The sequence below is a fragment of the Stegostoma tigrinum genome, chromosome 21 (genome assembly GCF_030684315.1).
Source record: "Stegostoma tigrinum isolate sSteTig4 chromosome 21, sSteTig4.hap1, whole genome shotgun sequence".
Classification (NCBI taxonomy): domain Eukaryota; kingdom Metazoa; phylum Chordata; class Chondrichthyes; order Orectolobiformes; family Stegostomatidae; genus Stegostoma; species Stegostoma tigrinum.
Window position 1 is genome coordinate 43,208,886 of NC_081374.1, and position 13,917 is coordinate 43,222,802.

The window sequence follows — 13,917 nt, forward strand, 5'->3', positions numbered from 1 at the left end:
AGTAAACAGTCTTCACTCTGTTTGCAGTCCAGGGCAGCATATTGTGTGACGTGGGCTGTCTCGAGTTCTGCTGAGGAATGTAGGGTTTGTGAAGGAGTCACACGGATGGTTTGATGGTTTGCCAAGTGGATTTTGAAAATACTTCAGTGTGAAGACCCTTCCATTTGAGGCAAGTGACACCCCCCCACTCCCCCTCTAACTGAATTCCTAGGCAGTACAGCCCTCCCTCTGTGAGTCTGAATCCTGGCAGACATTCCCTCCAACAACACCTGGATTTGTATGGTGCCTGTAACGTTCCAAGTTACAAGAACATGGTCACAGCAACAGAGGATATTAGCCCATATAGACAAAGAAGAAAGGAATGAATTTAAGGAAGAGAAAGTTAGAGACATTTAGGGAGAGAATTGGGGACCAGGAGGCCGAAGGTGTGGCTGTCAATGCTGGTGTGACTTAAAACGGAGATAGTGAAAGAGCAGAGAGATCGGGAAGGTCAAAGGAAGGGCGCAGAAATGGGCGAGAGAATTGTTCTGGATCTTCCTGGCCCATGGGAGGTGAAGGACCTGCAATAACCCTGGCTTGGAACTGCATCACTGTTCCCTCACTGTTACTGGAAAGCTCAGCTGACTGACAATTCCACGGGGATACTTGAGCTGCAGTGGATCGAGTAGGTATCTCGGATCCTCCAGATTGCTGCTCAGTGTGTCAGTACTTTAAAGGAGTGGCTCCATTCAGTTGGTCAGTTCCTGCTGGTCAAGTCGACCACATTCCCATCGTGTGAACGAATTATTAAAAGCTGTCTGAAAAATGTGACAAAATCACTCTTATATGAGGAACAAAGCCAGCACAATAATAGCTATTCAACAACCAGCTACTTCCCACTTGACAAAACGAAATGAAACTTCTTGACTAATATTGGTTTGATGATGCAACTTGGGAAAGACCGAACTTGCAATAAATTTTCTTTCAATAACCTCGATGTACTGGCGCTTTAAACCCAGTGATGTACTTTTCAATTCTAGTATCTCTTAGAACATAGGGAATGATGGCAGTTGGTTTGTGCACAGCAAGATCCCATAAGTGGCGATTGCACAATTGATTGGATGGCCCTCTGAATTAAGCTACAAGCCCAACAAGTGAGCCAAAATAGTGCACACGTACACATTGTATTTACATAACTTTTAATGTAGGAAAATGTCCCATAGTGCTTCACGGGAACATAATCAGAAAAATATTGACATTGTATTAAACAGGAGATAGTGCCTGGTCAAACAGGTGTGTTTGAAGGTGCTGTTTAAAAGAAGGGAAAGCATTTGAAAAGTAACCAATTCAGGGTGTGTTGGGGCTCAGATGACCAATGGCATGGTTGCTAACAGTGAGGTGAGGGTGGAGTGGCTGTATAAGAAGGTTACTGGCATCTGAGGGATTTGGAGCTGGAGGACATTACTAAGATTGGGAGGATCAAGAACCTGGAGGACTTTGAAGAGCAAGGTAAGAATTGTTGGGTGTTGGTGGATTGGAAGCCAGTATACAGGATTGAGCATGCAAGAATGGACAAACAGGACTAGGCATAAGTTGAGATGCAAGTTCTGTAAAATCAGAAAGGGGCTGCGTAAATACTCTGCTTCAAATATATAAATTAGAAATGTGTTGGGAAATCAAGATGGTGACACCATATTCCAAGAGGCAGATGTGGAGGAATACAGGGGCTGGTGGTTGTGAAGTTTCATGAGCAGCTTAGTTGGGGTTGGCTTTGGATTTAGGGTTAGAACAGGTACATAATTTGCAGGCTCCCAGAGTGACACTGGGTCAAACAATGATACAATGAACCAAACCAATGTGCATTTGTCATCTCTACCTCTGACTTGGTTACAGGATTAATAATGGTGCGTAGACATTTTCTGGAGACTGTATTGCCCAGTCTCCTGTCTCCAACAACCTTCCACGTTAAGCAGTCTCTTTCTTGCTAATTGCTTACTGCTAATAAAGACAAGAATACCAGGAACAGGGGGTGAGGGGAAGAGGTGAAGGCTTTCTTCAGCACCTCTCTGATATTTGCAGTTTGGTTCATAACCATGTTTTGTAAATTGTTATTTATTCTGTGGAGACTCCAGAACAATCCCAGAGTGTTAGGAACCTGACTATCACTTGGATCCTGTAAATATTCCAATAAATACAGGGAAGTTTACAGCTTTGACACATTTTCTTCTTCTTTTCATTCATTTTGGAAGGTTGGTATTATTGGCTGAGTCAGCACTTCCTTCTAAGTGTTCATGCCCTGGTCAGCGTGGTTCCATTTGGAAATGTTATTTGAAGGGTCCCTATGGAACTGTTGGGGAGTGAGGACACCATATTCCAGCTCTGGTCTGACTAGTGCCCAGTATAGTTTTAGCAAACCCTCCCTACTTTTATATCCCATTCCCTTTGAGATATAGGCCAACATTTCATTTGCCTTAGATAACAAGGTGTAGAGCTAGATGAACACAACAGGCGAAGCAGCATCAGAGAAGCAGGAAAGCTGGCCCAGGCCCGAAACGTCAAGCTTCCCTGTTCCTCTGATGCTGCTTGGCCTGCTGCGTTCATCCAGCTTCACACCTTGTTATCACAGATTCTCCAGCATCTGCAGTTCCTACTATCTCTGAAATAATTTCATTTGCCTTCTCCATCATCCACTTATCTTAGATTTTGTGATTCATGGTTATGAAGTCCCAAACTCCTCTGTTCTGCAGCTTTCTGCATTTAAATAATATTCAACTCCTCTATTCTTCTTGCCAATGTATTCCTCACACTGTATTCCATCTGGTAAGTTTTTGCCCATTCGCTGACCTCTCTATATTCCTCTGAAGGCTATTTGTAATGTCCTCACTACCACTTGCCTTCCCACCTATTTTGTATCATCTGAAAACTTGACCACAGTGCATTCACTTCCCTCGTCCAAATCATTAATATATATTGTAAATAATTGTGGCACAGTACTGATCCCTGGAGCATACCTCTAGTACCAAGTTGCCAGCCTGCCCCCTTTATCCTAACCCTCCATCTTCTGGTAGTTAGCCAGTCCTCTATTTATGCTAACGCACTGCTTCCAACACTGTGTGGGCTTTTATCCTATTAACTAGTCCAACATGTGCTACCTTGTCAAACACCTCCTGAAAATTAACCCATTACATCCGCTGCTTCCCCTTTATCTATCCTGCTTCCTCAAAAAATTCGAATGGATTTCCCAGGCAGGATTTTCTCCTAATGAGGCCGTGTTGACTCTGTTCAATCAGTTTGTATTTCTAAATCAAAATAAAAACCTGCTCCTTTAAATCCCAAAGACCCCCAGGAAGTAGCAGCTGCCTGGCTGTGATGAATACTGAACAGGAGAGCTCGTGCCCACACCAAATAGGTCTTGTTTCTGTCTGATAACCCCAGGAATGGGGACCTGTAGGTTGCTGGTCTACTCCTGATTGTGGATTACTGTCTGACCTACTCTGGTCTCCCCCAGTTCACTGAAACAGTCTCAATCCTATGACCCTGGGTTGGTGTTTGATTTTAAAATCTCTTGTGTTTATGCTCCTGTCTGTCTCCTTTCATTTTCTAGGTGTGCGTGACCCTGCGTGCCAGGAGATGGAGTGATGAGTGACACTAGAGCTGGGATTTCAGCAGTTTCTCACTCTTCCAGCAATCCCTCACCTTGCAGAAGGTCAGTTTCGGCAGCTCACCGAGCTTCCAGTTCAATAAATTGGATGATTCATCTAATTGCAAGGCTCTGAACTGTTTTCCCCTCCGAGGCCTCTTTCCTCTGCCTCGCTTTCCTTCGTCTCTGCCTCGCTTTCCTCCGTTCCTGCCTCGCTTTCCTCCATCTGACTGTCTCCCCTGTGGGTTTGTCTTTCTGTCTTTCTGTCTTTCCCCAGCCCGCACCAGGCTGTTTATCTATCTGCCTATCTCTTTATCTTCCTACCCTCCCTCTCTTTCCCCACCCTCTCTTACATTCCCCCTATTTCTCTTTCTCTCTCATTCATTCTCCTCCTCTATCTCACTCCTCAGGGTGACTGTTCCTCTCTCTGTCACCCTCTGTCTATCTCTTCCTCCCCGCTCTCCCCCCTCCCCCCCCCCCCGACCCCAACCCCTCTTTCTCTCCCCTTCTCTTTGTCTCTGTCTGTCTCTCACTGGCCCCCTGGTAATTCATGAAGCCAGACACATGACACATGCATCACGAGCCCTGACATTACAGAGGAAGTTTTTCCCAGTGACCCTGGGCATGTAGGACACCTCCTTTCCCATTTCTTTCTGCTTCCTTCAATGGAGTTGCTTCAAGCATGGGGTCAGAGGGTCACTGCTGCCCCGGGAATCTCATGGTTGTGAGGCAACGTTCCCAGAAAAGGATGAAGGAAAGCTGCTGAATGATTGGAGCCACCCACAGCAGGAGGAGGTCCTGGTTTTTCCCAGAGGTGGGCGGTGCTTGTAGCAGGTCTCCAGGATTGCTAAGGGGGTTCCCCAATTCGCAATCTTTAGTCAGTGAGAGCCAGATTTTCCAGTGCCCTCCTTGATGCCCAGAGTTCAATGTGGTTCTACACTAATGCAGATTTGGTGAAGGTGTATGTGTGTGGTACTCTATCCTGGTGGAGCTTGCTACCCTATCTCTTCCCTTTGCATGTCTTCTCCTCTGGCTTACTGTCGATCTGTTTTTGATCCCTCCTCTTCGCCGCCCACCCCCCCAACCAAAGGTGCTACGTAAATGGGTACACTTTGGGTTCTCAGTTGTAGAAGCGCTGAATAGTGATTTAACTGTCAGAAATGTTTTGACAACAAAGTGCTCTTTCAACCTCCCATCTTCCCACATTCTTCAAAAGCTTCCCATTTGATGAGCTGCTGTAGGAATTTTCTTTGCAAATCACGTTTTTAAAAAAAATTGCTTTGACATTTTCCCTCGAAGCTGCATTCCTTTGGAGTGTTGTGCATCGTGCAGAATCTTAATGCTGTCCTTTGGAATGACAGACTTGGATCCTGCTGACTGTGTCATGTGAATAACTATGGCTTGGCAGCAGCTGTGCCACTCTGCTGCCAAGTAGTGGGCCCTTTTGACACACAGTCTTGCCAACTTTTGCCTCTCGCTGTCACGCCTACAGAGTGACTAATCAGATCTTAGTGCAGTCATATGTTTTTTTTTGGCAGGGTCAGGAGCATTGTGAAGGAAATTGAAGACGCCCTTAACCAGATCCCTCAGAGTGCTGCAGGCAAAGGCCTCTGTACACACAAGTGGCCCCCAACCAGGAACTTGGGCAAGGTCCAATCAGCTGGGGCCTCCAGGGGAGGCCTACATACGGCTGCGACAGTGGAGCAGTCTTTCCGAGTCTCTCTAAGTAAAACGGGCCCAAATGATACGTGGCTACACGCACACAGGGGTCCAGGGCGGGGGGTGTCTGCACCTCAAAATGGGCCCAGCGTAAAGAAACCGTTGCAGAAAATGCACTCGGTAGGTACCGCACCCAACTGCGGAGATCGATTCAGCTCCCGACACCACAATGTCAACATTAAACAGAAGATCTCACAATGGGAGGGGAAATCGAACATCAGCAAGGACAAAAACACGCCCCCTGAACATGGATGCCAGTTCGATGCAAAGGCTGAAGGCCCAGTAGGTGACCACAAGCGAGGCCTCGTGAAGGCGAAAAGCCTGGGCCTGGATTTCAGGGAAGGACAGAGTGCGGACAACCAAACGATCCAGTGTACTGACGAGAAAAATGGGGGGGAGCCAAACTCGAGAGGCGTGGGTTCTGTGATCCCCCAGGTAGAAAAGATGGAGAGTTTGGTGCGGAACGCTTCAGATACCAGCAAGCTACTACCTCCAGGGAATTTTTATACATCCCAGAACTTCTGGAAGAAGAAGATGGAACACGTTTTACAAGATAAGAGTGCGTTAAGTGCTGCCGAGCTGAAAAGAAAACGGGAAAGTACCAGCTCGACCGAAAAGGAATTAGATTTGAGGACCTTTGACAGCAGAGAGAGACCCGTTAGGAGCCCAGATAATGTGTACACTGATGAAGAAACTGATGAATCACGTCAAATTAATCCAGTCCCTAAACCCCGCCGAACCTTTAAATATGCTGTAGATAAAAGTTCCCGGGGCTCGTCCCCTCCGGTAAAACCAATGGCATCGAAAGGAAATGTTCGCTCCCCACCCCCTCTGCCAACTCACCCACCTCCTCCAGCCAAGATCATGGGCATGAAAACACAACCAATGAAGACCAAAAGGTAAGCCCCCTACCTGGTGGTTTTAGAGTCTGCTTTTTTTTTTCAGGATTCGTTTGCTTTTATTTATTTGCTCAGGTGGTCTGAGTGTAAGTGGAAAGATCGGTGTTTATATTCTCAAATTGCCCTTGAGAATTTGGTGGTGGCCTCGCTCTTATTATTGATCTGATGGGCCTGTAAAAGCCTGTCAGTGTTTTAAACTGAGAAGCCGCTATCTGTATCACAGGTCTGAAACAATTTAATGTCATCAGTTAGCAGTGATAGGGTTTTAAAATGGAACAGCTTCCCGCTGGTGTATTGTTTGTGTGTTACTGACGTGGGCATTGTACACACTTTAATCATTATTCCTTGGTGTTGGTTTTAGTCAGTGCATGCATAATTTGTATGTTGGTTATCTTTATCTTTAAACAGCCTCTTGGCACTGAAGGTAACATCCTTCCTTGTACGTCTGTGAGACGGCTTAGGGGAATGACTGTAAGTGCGATGTCCAGTCTGCAGTCTCCACAGTGTGTGGTTAGTGGGGGCTGGAAGAATTGGGTAGATGAGATGTTTAGAAGTTTGTGCAGTTTTGCCGACCCCCCCCATACATCTCCCTAAAGTGTTTCAGATTGAAACTACTTGCCACTGAATTCCACCATTTTTTTATTCACTCACCTCTGGGTGGGCCCAGCATTTATTACCCGTCCCTAGTTGCCCCTTGAGAAGGTGGGGGATGAGCTGCCTTCTTGAGCCACTGCAGTCCACCTGCTGTGGGTTGACCCACAGTGCCCTTGGGGAGGGAATTCCATGATTTTGAGCTAGAGACAGTGAAGGAATGACAATATATTTCCAATCAGGACAGTACATGGCCTGGAGGGGAACTTGCAGGGGGTTGGTGTTCCCAAGTGTCTGCTGCCTTTATCCTTGAAGACAGAAGTGGTCATGGGTTTGGAAGGTGCTGTCTGAGGATCTTTGGTGAATATCTGCACCTTTTATAGATAAGGCACACTGCTTTTACTGAGCGTCAGTGGTGGAGGGAGTCATTGTTTGTCAATGTGATGCCAATCAAGCGGCTGCTTTATCCTGGATGGTGTCAAGCTTCTTGTGTTGTCAGGGCTGCACTCATCCAGGCAAATACGGAGTATTCCATCAACACTCCTGATGTGTACTCGGTAGACGATGCTTCATTTATCTCCGCGTCTCAGCTACAGTGCATTGCATGCTTAGCTTCATCTTTCATCTCGGTGTCTCAATTTTGAAAGCCGCACAGTTGAAGCTGAAAACCTTGTGTTGCTGTGACAATGTAATGTGGTAAATATGAAGTGATGCCACACCAGGAAGAGGATTGACCAGGATGATTTTCTCTAAAGAACGTGGGATATCTCAACAATTATCTCACACACCCCAGTTTGTGAATGAAACTAGACATGATTGAGCCTCCCACTGTCCTGGGTCTGAAACCTGCCTGTTTGAGTTGTCCCACCCCGGGGCTCTGGGTTGCTGATGGATGGCCCGCTGTGAAAATCCAATTTTCTGAATTCTTGTTTTCAAAAGCCAGTTTGCCTCTTGCCCCATTTCAATGCCCTGGGTTTAAATCATTCTGTGCAGTTGCGAATTTGCCTTCAGCACGGCAAACTCCTTACTCCTCAGTCTTACTCTGACCCCTTGCTCATGCTCCTAGCTCTCACTCCTCACACTCTTTCCCTGCTGCTTGTTCCTGCTCCTCGCTCCACACTCTGCTGATGGAAAGTCTCCTTTGCAAGCCCTCTGTGGGAGCTGAGTGATTTCGCCTGGCTTTGAAACATCTTCTGCACTACATGATGCTCCAGTGCAGCCCTTGCCCAGTATTGGACACGGACCTGACATGTTTCTGCTTTGGCATTTAAATCGCAACCTTCCCCCTCAGAGACGAGAGTGCTCCTGGCTTGTTCAGCCTCTCATTGATATTGCGCTCCTTGTCTCATGTGGTTGGGATGCTGCAGTTGTTGGAGGTGTGGGATGGAGTGGTACATGCAGGAGTCATAGTGAGGGGGCAGTGGGGAGTAGCCTGGTTAAGGTCCCTGCCCAGTCAGTGCTGTCAGCCTCGCTGTGCGGATGTCTGGGTGAGGAGAGGAGCAGGCGACCTGACTCAGCACTCACTAACATGCTCTCACTGAGAAACACCAGCCTCAGGGCAGATAGTGGCAAGCTCAGAATGAACAACATCATGAATCAGCAAGCGAGAACACAAGACTCTCAACAATTTGAAACAAGGGCGCTATTCTTTTTGCTGAGCACTGTAGGCAGTCAGTTTGGCTAATGTTCTTTCTGTGCCCCTGACCTTGTGCTGCAAACTTAGCTGAATCAGCATTTGCAGCAACTTCTTCTGAAGTTTATCTTTTATGAGTTAGTCCCTGACCAGTCACGTCAAATAGTTGCTCTGGTGATTCTCACGCTCTACGCATTGTTCCAGGGAATTGATTGTCTCCTCGGTGGGAATAGTTTTTGGACTGTCAGAGAGAAGGGAAAGATTGTCAAATTGTGTGTGTTTTGCCCAACTCTGATCTTTTTGGCGAGCTGTGGCCATATCTGGCGAAGCGCAAGGAAGTGAATAATTGTGGAAAACATGTAACAATGATCTCAGTAAAATAAAATGAAGAGATTTCCACAGACTGTCAGAGAATCCATCCTCTCAAGCAACTGAATGGAATTCCTCCGTCAATAGGAGAGAATTTCTCCCTGTTTTGTCATACATTCATACAGCATGGAAACAGACCTTTCGCTCCAACCAGCCCATGCCAACTGTAATCCCAAACTAAACTAGTCCCACCTGCCTGCTCCTGACACATATCCCTCCAAACCTTTCCTATTCATGTATTTATCCAAATATATTTTAAACATTTGTAATTGTACCCACATCCACCGCTTCCTCTGGAAGTTCATTCTGCACACAAACCACTCTCTGTGTATATAAAAAAAAGTCACTCATCTTTTTTAAATCTTTCTCCTCTCACCTTAAAAGTAGGCTTGATGAGGTTCTGTTAATGGTGAAGCCATTCCTGGAATGAGACCAGTTCCTTCTAGGACCCACCCTGCATCCCCAACCATCAGGAAGTTGGGAGAGTTTAACCTCGTTACCTTTCGGAAAGTTAGGGGCTGACGACAAGGTCCCACGATTGTTGGTGTCGTTTTACAGAACACAGAACAATACAGCGCAGAACAGGCCCTTCGGCCCTCGATGTTGCACCGACCTGTGATCTAATCTAAGCCCTCCCCCTACACTATCCCATCATTATCCATTTCCTTATCCAAGGACTGTTTAAATGCCCCTAATGTGGCTGAGTTAACACATTGGCAGGCAGGGCATTCCACGCCCTTACCACTCTGAGTAAAGAACCTGCCTCTGACATCCGTCTTAAATCTATCACCCCTCAATTTGTAGCTATGCCCCCTTGTACAAGCCGACATCATCGTCCTAGGAAAAAGACTGTCACTCTCCGCCCTACCTAATCCTGTGATCATCTTGTATGTCTCTATTAAATCCCCTCTTAGCCTGCTTCTCTCCAATGGGAACAGACTCTAGTCCCTCAGCCTTTCTTCATAGGGCTTTCGCTCTAGACCAGGCAACGTCCTGGTAAATCTCCTCTGCACCTTTTCCAATGCTTCCACATCCTTCCTGTAATGGGGCGACCAGAACTGCTCGCAATATTCCAAGTGAGGCCGCACTAGTGTTTTGTACAGTTGCAGCATGACATCACAGCTCCGGAACTCAATCCCTCTACCAATAAAACCTAACACACTGTAAGCCTTCTTAACAGCACTATCAACCTGGGTGGCAACTTTCAGGGATCTATGTACATGGACACCAAGATCCCTCTGCACATCCACACTACCAAGAATCTTTCCATTGACCCAGTATTCTGCCTTCCTATTATTCTTCCCAAAGTGAATCACCTCACATTTATCCACATTGAACTCCATTTGCCACCTTTCCGCCCAATTCTGCAGTTTATCCAAGTCTCCCTGCAACCTGCAACATTCTTCCACACTGTCCACCACTCCACCGACTTTAGTGTCATCTGCAAACTTACTGACCCATCAACCTATGCCTGCGTCCAAGTCATTTATAAAAATGACAAACAGCAGTGGTCCCAAAACAGATCCTTGAGGCACACCACTAGTAACCGGACTCCAGGTTGAATATTTTCCATCAACCACCACTCGTTGCCTTCTTAAAGAAAGCCAGTATCTAATCCAAACTGCTAAATCTCCCTCAATGCCTTGCCTCTGTATTTTCTCTAATAGCCTACCTTGTGGAACTTTAGCAAAGGCTTTACTGAAGTCCATGTACACCATGTCAACTGCCCTACCTTGATCCACATACTTGGTCACCTTCTCAAAACACTCGGAGGTTTGTGAGACACAACCTGCCCTTGACGAATCCATGTTGACTATCTCCATTCAAATTGTTGCTTGCTGGATGATTATAAAGCCTATCTCTTTTATAATCCTTTCCAAAACTTTTCCTACAACAGACGTAAGGCTCACAGGTCTATAATTACCTGGGTCATCCCTACTGCCCTTCTTGAACAAGGGCACAACATTTGCAATCCTCCAGTCCTCTGGTACTAAACCTGTAGACAATGAGGACTCAAAGATCAAGGACAAAGGCTCATCCACCTCCTCCCTAGCTTCCCAGAGAATCCTCGGAAAAATCCCATCTGGCCCAGGGGATTTATCTGCCTTCACACCTTCCAGAATTGATAACAAGGAATGGGATTGATTTGCTGCAGAGTTGCAAGCAGAGAGCTGGGCAGGTAGCAGGAGATTTCTAACTGGCCAGTGCACTGGATCACCATCCACCTTTTAAGCCCAGTTGTGTTAGGTTTAAGTGATCAGTTGCTCAGTGATAAATGATGATTTATATCCCACCCCACCCCCCCGCTCAACACGTCAGACTCAGTTTATGTACAACAGCAAACTGTAATAGTGCAGAATGAAATCAATTAGCTTCTGGTTATACCCAACAGTCAAGTTGAGGACCTTGAGTCTTGCTTAATGGTCAACTTTGAATGGAATACACCAAGTCCCGTTGTCACTTTCAGTGTTGGTCCACTTTTAACTGTGCAGATATGTAGACAGTTTGTGCGCTTAGCAACGGAGCTCTGCTTTACTCATCAGCTCTGCTGTAGCTTCATAATACCTGGTTGCTGCCCTTTTAGAAAGGTCTCTCTCACTCTCTAAGACGCTCCCACATGCAGTTTCCCCCTCTAACCTTCCTTCACCCATCTCTCTCCTGAACCCTCGCTCTTAAGGCTTAAGAGGAAGGAAGTAATGTGTGTGAGAGAGGGGGAAGCGACAGACTGGATATAGACAGAAATGTGGCGAGTTGTTGCAGGGGCTAGTCAAACAAGATTTATTCTTTATATTTTGCAGTTTGTTTTATTTCATTTTTGAATGTAGGAACCTAATAATGTACTGTAATTACGGAATATTGTGTTTGAATGTTCTTTTTTCTGATAGGCAAGTGAGTAACCATTTTTATATTATTCATAGTGGGATTACCTGATTCATTTCAAAGTGTCTCATTTAAAGAATGTACCAACAACATTAAGCAAAGATTTACTGTGTTAGAAATAAAAAGCAGAGAATGCTGGAGAAACTTGGGAAAACTAGCAGCACCTGTGGAGAGAGAGAAACAGTGGTAATGGTTTGAGTCGAGTATGAGTTTTCTTTGGAACTGCTAGTCCTAGATGTAGACAATGGCCTCAAAGCGAAAGGAGCGGGTTAAACGTGAGGGTTAACTTTTCACTGCACAGTGGGATAAGACACTGTAAATCCTTACCCTCCCTCAATGTAATGTGACTCACTGAGCAACGCCAGCGGTGTAGCATCCTGCAGCTTCTTTATTTTCCAGTGACCCAAAGCGTTGCCTCTTTCCCTCTCCCAGTCCCGTGGCTCTCATCACCCTTTCAGGGCCCCCCCCCCCCCTCTGCTGTTGCTCACTTACTCTCCTCTGTGTTTATCAAAGTTTTAGTAACAGAGTGTGAAAATGTACACAATGGAAAAAGATTCGAGATCCAATGCTCAGCATCCAAGGTCAGTATGGGATCAGCACGAAGAGCAGTGATGTCACGCTTTCTGAATGTGTTTCCAGATTGAGGTCCCGCCCCTGGGGAAGATCCTGGGTCAGTTAGCTGTCCGGAACTGCTGCCTGACTGGCACAGTCTGACCTGTAATGCCCCCGAAACTCTGAACTTTCTCCTGCTTTGAGCTGTGACGCTGACTCGATTCTCTGCTACCACCCTCTCTTCACAGGAAATCCTTTGAGTTTGAGGATGCACAGGGACTTCAGATTCTCCTGACGCCAGCGATGAGTGGAAGGAATTCTAATGAGGATGGCAACAAGGTGAAAGTGACACTTGCCCACGCTGTGTCTGAAGAGAATCTTTATGAGGATATCATAAGTAAGCAGTGTCATTCCGCTCCCAAATCATTCTCTGTAATATTGAGCTGCTGAATTATCTTCTGTGCTTCTAAATGCAACCCTGCAGATTGCCAGCACATCATCTGAGAGTGTTGCTGTGCTCCAGTATCAAGGGATGGCACATCTGTAACCTATTTTACACTGCATGAGCATCTGCCAAAACGAGAAGAGCAGGAAATGGGAGATTAAATGAATTTTTGCGAGGCCATTAAAGCATACATAAATCCCAGTTGAGCTGCACTGTTTTGTGGAGATCAGTAAGTTTGGGCACTTTCTCTAGGAGGCGCTGTAAACTCGAGCCATCATCAAGCCTCAAAAAAATCGAGGCCATTTGTTGTCTGGCTCAGCTGCTGATCACTCCCCCTTTCAGAGTGCGACTGGATGGTTTTTCCCTGTCACATACTCTCCTTTATTCCTTAATAGGCTCTTCACTTCTGACTGGCCTCCTGCTCCCTCTCTGCCCCCAGGCATCAACTATACACCGATGCCTGATGACATCATCAGTGACTTTTTGTTTTTTTTAACCAAATCTATAACGATAAAACTGCTTTTGAGAGAAACAACCTGACAATTCCCCACCTCATTAACCCACTATTCTAATGTTTCACAATCTTTTCTCTCCGACATTCTCAAACGTGTTTCCTGTCAGCCTCACCTTTTATCTCTCCAAGAATCCCCTATCTTTGAATGCTTTAAAGTAAGTGCTCTCCCTGCTGATGGTATTGAAGCGTTACCATGCAGGCTTCCCTCTTTCGTTTGACCTCCTTGACTTTGTGCCGCCAACCTTCCTCCTCCTGTCTCTGCTCAGCTCCGTGCCGATGGGCCGAATGACCACACTGTGCACTGAAAGAGTCTGTGAAGATAAGTAAAGCCCTCAATGCATGCTATCCACAGCAGGAAGGATTGCCAGCACTTGGCCTAGGTTCACAAGCTAAAGGCTCAGAGAGCGAGGTGCTAGCTGGGTGGCAGCTTATGAAGAGAAGGGGAACTAGGGGAGGGAATACACACAGTATCCAGTGAGAAAGGCCGAGCTGCCGGTAATGGGGGATCTTGGGGAGTGATCACCTTGAGATTCAGCCTGTCATTCAACAGATTAGCCATTGTGCAAAGGTGTAGGTCCCCTCATGTTGGATGCAGCCCAGTAATTCCCTGGAAGGAGGCTGTGACCCTTAATGCCTCCAGTTACAAGTTGTCAGGCATGTGCTGTTAAACTCCTGGGGCATACAGAGGATCAGAAA

At 46.3% G+C, this 13,917-nt stretch overlaps 1 protein-coding gene across 4 annotated transcripts in view; it reads left to right on the forward strand.

Moving 5' to 3' along the window:
- LOC125462898 (DENN domain-containing protein 2C-like) overlaps window positions 1-13,917 on the forward strand; it is a 104,933-nt gene that overhangs the window by 46,088 nt on the left and 44,928 nt on the right. For 3 of the 4 annotated variants that reach the window (XM_048553381.2, XM_048553383.2, XM_048553382.2), the window contains exons 2-4: window positions 3,584-3,685; window positions 5,158-6,237; window positions 12,511-12,659. In XM_048553381.2, coding sequence (XP_048409338.1) covers window positions 3,618-3,685; window positions 5,158-6,237; window positions 12,511-12,659 — 1,297 coding nt within the window. In that variant the 5' untranslated portion in view covers window positions 3,584-3,617. The remainder of the gene's footprint in view (window positions 1-3,583; window positions 3,686-5,157; window positions 6,238-12,510; window positions 12,660-13,917) is intronic. The other variant, XM_059653474.1, reaches the window with a different exon arrangement.